The 9,845-nt window shown below is 47.2% G+C and overlaps 1 protein-coding gene across 1 annotated transcript in view; it reads right to left on the bottom strand.

The window, feature by feature from the left end:
- Window positions 1-4,447: 4,447 nt before the first annotated feature.
- LTK (leukocyte receptor tyrosine kinase) overlaps window positions 4,448-9,845 on the bottom strand; it is a 96,738-nt gene continuing 91,340 nt past the window's right edge. Inside the window, exons 25-29 of the mRNA XM_056346818.1 lie at window positions 9,320-9,412; window positions 8,595-8,696; window positions 7,097-7,231; window positions 6,630-6,720; window positions 4,448-5,885 (exon numbers count right to left, since the gene is read on the bottom strand). Of these exons, the coding sequence (XP_056202793.1) occupies window positions 5,109-5,885; window positions 6,630-6,720; window positions 7,097-7,231; window positions 8,595-8,696; window positions 9,320-9,412 (1,198 nt within the window). The 3' untranslated portion in view covers window positions 4,448-5,108. The remainder of the gene's footprint in view (window positions 5,886-6,629; window positions 6,721-7,096; window positions 7,232-8,594; window positions 8,697-9,319; window positions 9,413-9,845) is intronic.

Genomic DNA, 9,845 nt, shown 5'->3' with positions numbered 1-9,845 from the left:
GAGACTGAAGGAAAAAAAAAAAAAAAAGACATCCACCGTGATTTGGTCATAGGGCAGTAGCATCTTTTCTTCAGTAATTTCCTTAGGGAAGAGACAAAACCTATTTATTTGAGTGTTTCTTGTGTTTTTAGTCTTTAGTATCTAATTATTTCCTAAACCAAACCCAGTTCTAATACATGTAGAAGCTAACGTTGGAACTTGGTTCCGAAACCTATTAGTACGTTTGCCTTAGAACCCAATCCACACAGAGCTTGACGGCTTCCTTTGAGGTAAACTCTGTCTCAAAAATTTCCATTCATAGCCTCATAGCCTACCATATATAAAAAAATGGTGCATCAGAAGGCATCTGGCAGAGCAGTGTGGTGCTGTGAGGCAGCAGGGAAGAAGCAGTCAAACTTCCAGGACTGACAGCACTTCTCCAGCAAGACATTGTCCTTTTACCTGTGTGCAAAGGGTACTTAGCAGAGAGGGAAACAAATTGCCACCATTAGCGTCTCTTTATTTCGTGTTGCAAATATAGAAGTATACACGTGTCCAGCTTTAAATTGCATAGAAGCAGGCGAGTCATCTACTGATGTACAGTAGTCACCCAGAAAGGTGAGTTGGCCAGAAGTGCTGCCATCGTCCAGGGTAATGCCAAATCAAAACCAATTCAGTTAAAAAGTGGTGTGGCGAGACGGGAAGATGTCGGTGATGTTATGCCTAAGCTCTCTGCCTTGGGTTGGAAAGGGCAGGCGGCCAGGAGGAGAGAGCACAGCCGTGCCTGCAGGAGAAGCTGCCTCGCCAAGCCCTGCGGCTGGGGGTCTGAGGAAGTGTGGTTCCTGGCTGGCACGGCTGTGGGGTGCAAATACTCCCAGGAGCAGCGTCTTCTCTTTTGGGTAAGTAGGGGGAGGCATTGGAAGTGGAGTCAGTTACCTCCATTGCATTAGACTTGTGAAGCTTTCTTAGTGCACACCTGCCTGCTGGCAAATCAGTGGAGAACTTACCTCAGGAAAAGGGTTGGTATGAGGAGGACACCTTAAATCTGAGCCGTTAAAAATTCTCTTTCTTTAAAGGGAAGGTAAAGATATAAAACACTTCAGTTGAGGAGAGAAAAAATGACTAAGAAATCAGAAGCAAGAATATCAAGAAATGTGAAAAGAAAGCAGAGAAAGCCAAATGGAAATTTGCATTATTTCATCTTTTGTTACTCAGCCCCCTCTTTAAGATGTAGGTATGAGGTTGTATGAAGCGACATATAGTGCCAATGCTGAGCCCAGAAGAAAAAAAGACCCAACTATATACACACAAATCTAAAACCAAGTTGGTCATGTGTGAAAAGACAAGACACCAGTCAGGAAGGGCAATTAATAATAATCCCATAAATGGCTGATTCTCCAGTAGGGAAGCACTGGAAGATTTTTCATGTGGATTACAGAACTGAATTAATCCCAGATCTCCAGCTCATGTCATTCGTCTAGGAAACAAAATCGGGTTTTGCCTTTCAGTTGCCAAAGTAATCTGATTTTGACTCTGTGGGTTCAACTTATTGATTATGCACTAAAAGCATCTCCCTAAAAACAGTTTAAAGCCAGTTATATTTTTAAATGGTAGCAACTGAGCACTGTGAAACCTGTGGTTGTCTGAACAGTAAGTTTCAGTCTCAGCATTGTAGGACTGATGGTGGTAGTACATGTCATTGCGATTGTTATTTTTCTTTTTAGATAATATAGCTTGGACAGCATGTAGCATTTCAGCATCACAACAGGAGATACATTAGCATTTTATTACATTAGCTCCAGGATATTATTTTAAAATTCATTATTCGTGTGGGTTTTTGAAAAGCAGCTAAGACATCAGATGTACACAGAAAAACTTGCAGCTCAAAGATTCACGGCAACTGTGCTGACAGAAGACGGTTTACCTTTAGTTCCATTTGAGGGAGTTAAGACCTTATATAAAACTTAGGTTGCTAATGCAGATTCTTTTAAAATTCCTGTCTCTTTCTTTTAGTGCCCCTTTGGTATATGTGCAGCTCCATGTTCTGTCTTGTTACAAGACACTGCATCTGGCTCAGTACATCCCTGAGCTATGTGCTGTTGTAAACCAGTGAAGTAGCTCTAGCAAATAAATAATCACTACTCCTACAGCTGCCCTTCAACACCCCACTGTTGGTCACCCTTAGGGGTTAGACAGGGGGAGGATGGAGTTTCATTCTGGCTCAGTGCAGCTTTGTCTATATTCTTCCTGTAAATACGTACCTTGACGCAGCTATGCCGTAAAACCAGGTATTTGTCCAAAGTGCTGGACTGAAGAACTGGCATTTTGTTTATAACACGAAGGCATAGCTGCAGCCCAGGCTGCCTGTGGCGTTGGCAATAGAACTGTGCTCTCCCGTCGCTTTTCAATGGCTTACCTAGTTTTATCATGAGTGGCCTTTCTAGGTTTGTGAATTATGCTGAGGCAGGTGCTGTGTACGGGGAAAACAGCAGCAGCTGAAGCTGGGTAGCCGTATGTACAGCAGGGATCCTGCCTGCTTCCCGCTGGAATCTTAGGGGAGGTACAGGCATTTCCACGAGAAGGACAGAACTCTTGCGCCTGCTACTGAATCTAAGAAGTCTGCAGGAAGGGAAGGTGGTGTGAGGTTCCACGGCTTCGGAACAAGTCAGTACTCACCCCTCTCTCTTACCACCCATTTCCCACCCGTGCCGGTGGCTAAGGAGAACTGAAAGCAGAGTCACATGCGAAAGCGTGGCCGTGAGCCCAGCGCTGTGCTCGGGACAGCCTGGAAAGGGGTCCGGCGCCTGCCCGCTGCAGCTGAACTGGGAGCGCTGCGTTCTGCTTGGCCTTGCCCCGCGTGCAGGGAGGAGGGGGCTGAGCTGCTGCTGCCCGGTCCCAGCTGTTGGAGGGTTTGAAGCTCACCTTTGAAGCAAAACCTACTCGTGCATAAACCGTAGGGCTAACATAATCGGAGAGGTAAGGATGTTGTTGATAAACTGATGTTATTCTAGATGGCTAAGAGTAGATGTATTTACTGACTAGCATGTTCCAGAGGTGGCCAGCCTGAAACATGACCAAAACTGTTAGAGGAAAGAATGAGGAAATTTCCTGCTAACTGGGCTTTCCTGCCTCATCCAGCTGAGCTGAGCTGTAGCAGCTCCTGGACATAAGATAGGACAGACATTGAGCTAAATATGAGAGAAGCCAGAGAGCTAAAGTGAAGGTGAAATGGAAAGAAGGGCGTGAGGGAAAGGCAACCATCTCCCTTGGCCACTAAGCCCTTCAGCCCCTGCACCGCTCCTGGAATTTGCCCATGCACAGAGGGACCCCCCTGTCCTGAGCATCTGTCATTGGATTTGGAATTATTTCCATACCATACGGGTCATTACTGAGGGGTGGCCATTGTCACCACTTGGGTCTGGACATGATGGTATATAAAACTATTCACTCTAGAGCCAAAGCCCTAAAACTGTTGGAAGCGTGCAACAGACCACCAGGTGCAAACCCGCACCGAGGACGCATGTCACTCGAGATGGGTTCGGAGCCTTCACTCTGTACTTCCCTCACTGCATCGCAGCCATGTCCATCCCCGAGCGACGCTGGGGACAGGGAGCCTGCGTGGTCGGAGCAAACCCTCCTGCCAGCCCACACTCCGACTGGCCGTACGGGTGATCAGCAGGGACTCTCCCCTCAGGCAGCCTGCCAGCACCCTGCCATAGCCTGTTACATGTCTGTTTGCCACTATAGGCTGGCAGGGCAACATTCAGGAGTGGGACAAGGACAGAATGTCTCTGAGGCCGTTCAGGCTTAATCCAAATTATTTGGATTTATCCAAATAAATATCCAATTTAATTTTTCAGTTTCCTATTTTTCAGGCTTTAACCAGTAAACATCAGTTTAGACCTTAAGCAACAGAACAAAGTCTTAGAAACGAGCTGCCTTCCAAAGACATGACAACTACCAGCAGGTCTGTACGCTTGCAAGGTGAGAAGAAATGCCGACCTGCTCGGGTGTGTGGAGGCAAGTCACGATTTCAGCCTTCTCAAATGGCTGAGCCGTTCTGCCTCCCTGTGTAAAGGGCTCCGTGCCGTACCAGGCTGCCCATCCCTCTGCCCTCCCCTCCATTACCTGGTTTCTAGCGCAGAGGAGCAGGTGCTAAAGCCAAGAGCTCCAGCGCACCAAATGCTCAACAGTTACCAGAGAACCTCAGCTTAAATGCTTACCAACATCGCACAGGAAAGTACTGCTGGATGTTGAAGTACTTACAAAAATGAAGTTCATCCCAAGTAAAGCCCATTAAAGAGAGAGACAGTCAGTTTCTCATCACGCCATGCAGCTCACCCTTTCTCGAAAAACCACCTGTCCCTTCCATGCCAGGAGCTGGGAGGAAAAAGACACCATGAGGCAGGGAGCACATTTCCTTCACTATTCAAAGGGATACTATTAGCTCCACCAAGGTGTTTTGGTCTTTTTAATAGTAAATATGTTTTCCTCTTCATTGCCTGTTTTCAAAGCACATGCTCAGAGGAGTCTGGATTTTTTTTCATCCCTCCTACTGCTCAAAATGGAAACAGTACCTTCATTTTCATCTTTGTCTGCAGGGTCTGCTCATAAAACAGATGCAAAAGTGGCTGCTATTTAGTTACTTCCCTTACAGTGCACAAGCATCATCAGGAAGTCATCAGAACTGTAAAAAGCTCTCAGGAACACAGCAGCCTTTGCAGGGTGGTTGCTGCTGGCACAGCACGTGGGTTTGGTTTCTAGGGTCAGAAGGAAGCACAACCTGTGTTGGTCATTATTTCCATCCAAATGCTGCGGTCGGAGGGTAGGTCCGTTTCTCTTCACTTGAGCAGACTGAGGAGGAGTCCATTCATTAGTGTCATATGCTGAATCAGAGCAGCGGTGCCACTGTTCTCCACCTCGAAGCTGGTTCAGTGGAACACATTCGATGGACAGAGATAGAAATGCAACTGTCTTTAACGATCTGGGGGTCTGGCAGGTAGAAGGAGGAAGCAGAACGTTGCTGATGTTGAAACATCACCCATCTCAAGGAACCTGAAGGGAGGAAGTAAGTGAAATAGGAAGCAGTCCTTCCAGACATTCCCTCAGCTTTGGAAGAACCGTTTCTGTTATACTGGTGTAACACTCAGGTCATCTGACAAAGACAGACCAGAGTCCCTCTCTCTCACTGTTTTCTCTGCTTTATAAAAAGGCTTTTCCTCCCTGTGCAGACTGGAGCTCCTTAGCACAGCTGCTCCGGCCTCTGCCAGAGCTGAAGGCTGGTGGTCACTGCTGCAGCACAGGTCGTCGTAAGCATAATTTACATTGCCGCAGGGGAACGCCTGGAGTTTCACCAGTTCAATCCCACTGATACCCAGGTGAGGGCAGTTGCTTCGACTTGGAGATGCTGGAGATGCCCGAGAGCTAGGAGAAGAACTGCAATTCCCATCAAAACCCGAATCTTCCCGCTCTGGAGCTGCTTTGAGATTGGAGTTGGGGCTGAAGTGACAGATGTTGTCTAGCACCCACGATCCATAGGTTGGGTTCCAAAGATTTTTTGTTTTGTTTTTAAGTCTGTGAGTGGGTGGATTGCTGAGCTCCACCTTCTGGTTTGAGGTCTGCTGGAAGCAGGACCCGCTGCTGAAATCACTGAGGCATGGCAGGCTGGGCCCTCGGGCAGCCCGGCTGCTCAGGGTCTCCACCAGGAGCTCCTGGGGACACTGGACAAGTTTGTGTCCGGCATGCTGGGAGCCCAGCGCTTCAGGCGTGGTCTGAGGAGTGAGAGAAGGGCTTACCAACAGAGGCACCACCCCACTGGAAATGTTGGGGCGCACGACCATACTCCCTTCATCCTCTGGCGCCGGGCCACACTCCACGGGCAGCTCAGTGTTGATCACATCAGGGTCCTGAAAAAGAGAGACCAGAATCTGTTACACCCCAAGCACCCCCGGGGTGACTGTCACCGCTGCGTTTTAAGAGAAATAGCGATGAGAGTGAAAAAGCTTTTGGCAGAGGCTGCCATCAGGTTTGGGCAGTATTCCTGCATGCCACGCAAGATGCTCTGTGCCCCCTGGGTATCACACGCTCACAGGGCTCGCAGAGATGCTCTCTCATTTACATGCTCCTTTTGGGCAGGGGCTGTGCTTTACTGAAATCAGCAGCTAAGCTGGGGTCACCAGTCTATAATTCCTCCCTTGGGAGGTTGAATCCAGCTCTGTAGCTGTGAAATGCTCCCAGATGATGAACTCACCGTGCCAGCTCATCCCCTCCCTCCACTCCACACCAGTTCAGCTATGGCTTCTGAGCAGCATTAGGCAAGGTCAGAATATGGACCCTAAAAGAGATTCTTAACACCTTTCCATCACAAAATTGAGGACATTTTGCTACTGAACAAGCTGAGAGCTGAAAGCATCCACCTACTCAGAAGCAGTATAATCTCATTTCTGTTGGGCTGAAGATGGGAGAGTGAAGGCAGATACCAGAAAACCCAAATTAAAAGAGCAGCTGAGCCAGCAGCACCACCACAAATGGGAAAGGAATCCACTCAGCCCGGCAGGACTCTTCACTTGTTTTGGGCACTAAATCTAGTTGCTCTTGGACAGCTGGCAGTCCATGGATTACCATTCACCTGGATAACCAAAGAACAGTACCTGTGTGCAATACTTGATTCTTTCCAGGATGGTGGAGAAGTTTGGCCGATACTCTGGGCTGTGCTGCCAGCACTGTGTCATGATCCGGTATCTTAACATAAGAAGAGAAAAAAAAAAAAAAAAAAAAAAAGTATTGATCAAGAAAGGTAATTATGCCAAATGTGTTCCAGTATGAAGTGACCATGGGTCCAGAGGAACTGCACCTGGTGCGGGGCCCAATGGAGGGGCCCAAAACTGGCCATGTCATTTCTGCATCCTTGGATCCCAAGCCATTAGGGGACCACTACTTCCAGCAAATCCCAGAGTGCTCTAGGCTCTGTACGGGAGGCAGTGGCTCAAGAGACATTCCAAACTACCCCCCCAACCCTGGGGCAATACCATTCCCTGGCTAAGGGCGTCTAGTTGCCTCTGTCTAACCTGTTTGCCACCCACTATCCCTTGGGCTGTGGGAGTAAGGAAGTACTTACACTGGTCCCGGACAGTTTCTTGGTGGATCCATTCTTCCTCCACTGGTGACAAATTCCAGCACTTCCTGATTGGTTTTGCAGGGGTAGGGCATGTAGCCTAGAGAGAAAATCTCCCAAAGCAGCACACCAAAGGACCTGTGTCAGGGAGCAGCCAACAATACCAGTTAGGTTTGCTTTGTGCTCCACAAACCCGGCATGAAGCCACGTAGGTAACACCACAGCGCCAACCTTCCGAAGCTGTAGGCCAACCACAGTAATGTACAATTAGCGTGATTATGAGTCAACTTTGATACAAAAAAATAATCAATCAAAACCTTTGCTCAAGCTCCAAAACTAGCTTTGCAGAGGTTTCAAAATACGTGAATAACTGAAAATGTTCCTTCTGCTGCATTTGTTATGTCAGAGCAGGCATCGTCGGAGCACCCTACCCTACGGATGGGCTGACTGTTGGGTCTGGCATGGCGATTCCCACCTGGCCTGGGAAGGCTCGAGAGGCTTGAGTCAACGTTTGGGAATAGGATGTTCAAGAACAAAACCAAGTAAGAGCCAGCCAGTGAAACCGAAAGGCAGCAGCACTTATTTTTTGTCCTGGTACCTTGCTCTCCTTCTTGACATCTGTGGGTCAGTGCGGCAGTGCCACTGGAAGTTACATGTGACAGACCCAGGGCAGTCCAGAGAGTTCTGACAAGGCTTCAGCAGGGTCAGAATTGTAACAGTCACCATTTGCTGCAAAGGTGGAAGAAATTTCCAGTACTTTTCACTTACAATAGCCTATTACGGCAACTGTAGCACTTCACAACATTTAGTACCGGCTGCTGACAGTGGGATGCCAACAAGCAAGCCCTTCTCTTGCAGCACCACCAAGAGCTTCAGGAAGCTGGGTCAGCGTGGTGCTGAGGGAACGGCTCAGCACACCCTGCGGAGACCCTGCGGGACGGGGAGAGGGAAAGATTCCACCCCCCATGCCTGCACGTGCTGCTGCTGGGGGTGCTGATTTCAAAGAAGGATCAAGTTATATGAGGAACCGATATATAAATATTGTTTCCTCAGCAACCAGCAAGGACTTTGATTAAATCTGCTGTCATTTTATACAGAACAAAAAGAAATTATACGAAAGAGTAATCCTAGGTGGTACACAGAGAGTCATTTACAAGACAGATAAGCAGGCTGCGTCACCGATAGAAACTGAGTGGCAGATCCTGAGGGTTGAGGGAAATGTCTGATGGCATTTTGATTTTTAACTGAGACTTCTTGGGAATCTAAACATGATACTCTACATTTATGTATAGTGAACTTTTATTACCTCCTTTTACATTAGATTTTTTAATTCATTCAGAATCCTTTAGCTGTACTTCTGTTGAGAAGGGAAGACTTCTAATATTCTGTGAAATTCTGACCTTTTTTTAAGGTTCCTGCCGAACAGACTTTTTTATTCTCAAGCAGTACATTTCTTACCCTTATCACTGAGTAGCAGAAGTGATTAAAAGACATTTGTTACCAGGTGTCGGTCTTGGAGGTGAAAATGCCCTCTAGAAAAGCTTCTGGTGGCATCCACTTGACAGGAAGCATGGCTCTGCCTCCCTTGCGGTAATAACTCGCTCTGGGAAGAGAAAACGCGCGGAGAATGTCACACGTTGGAAAGGGCTCAGATATATAAAAGCTGTTCTCACCACAGCAACAGCAGCTGGGGATTGCATGCAGCAATGGGGGCCGAGAGGGAAAACCGAGAAGCCATCCCCACAAAGAGCGCACCGCCGCAGTACCTCCTACCGCGGCAGCTGGGGTGGGAACCCAGGGTGCTGTAGGTGCACAGCTGAAGACATCCAATTTGCCGGTGCTTCGCACACTGTGCTGGTGCAGCAAGTTTTCTTGACATCATAAACTGAGAATTATGGTTGGGGTTTGGTTTTGTTTTATTTTTTCTTTAATTTGAGATTATTTATAATCAACTAGCTAATAAATTTGCCTATGCTTGGTTTAGTGTCCACATGCGATTGCAGCGTTCCCTGGGGCCCAGTCTGGAATAAACACAGCTGAAGCATATCGGCTAGTGGGCACAGATGTGTTAGTGTACAGCCTGTTCACTCCAATTAGTTAACCGGTAATCAAATCCAGACACATGACGGATGTTCCACTGCTTCAGACACCATGAGGCAGTTCACACCAGTCAAAATGACACAGATTACTGAGTTACTCACAGGACTGAAATGGCCTTTCACTTACCTGTAAATATCCCTCGCCATCCCAAAGTCACCGATCTTGGCTATTCGTCCTGCTCCAGTGCAGGTCAAAAGGCAATTCCTTGCAGCTATATCTCTTTAAAAAAAAAATAAAATCTAATTCTAAACTCTTAAATAGCTAAAGGAATAAAGAAAGATTAGATACAGTCCTGCAAACCTTAGCCAAGTCACCTTTACACAAATGAGAAAAGTTTATTAAAAATAAGAAATAAAGCCAGCTAGCTACATTATCATCTTCATTAACCAAAATTCTTAAACTGCGTTTCCATTACATTTTCTACCCAGTGTTTTCCAAACATTGGCCGCTCCGGTCTCCTTTCACTAAGGCAGAAAACAGGGTCAGTGTTGGACCAGGGACAGACCCAACCTCTTTTGTTTCAACCACATTATGACAGATTTCTTTCTTGCTGTAATTTTTTTTAGAAGAGCAGCATTGCAGCAGTGTCTCCATCAGTTACAGATGTGATGCTGTTGGGTAATCTTGGTAAGCTGCTTGGGAAGTCCGTGTA

Source organism: Falco biarmicus, chromosome 7 (genome assembly GCF_023638135.1).
Source record: "Falco biarmicus isolate bFalBia1 chromosome 7, bFalBia1.pri, whole genome shotgun sequence".
NCBI classification, from domain to species: Eukaryota; Metazoa; Chordata; class Aves; order Falconiformes; family Falconidae; genus Falco; species Falco biarmicus.
Note: the sequence above shows the minus strand (reverse complement) of the source record. Positions and strands in the feature narration are given on the sequence as shown.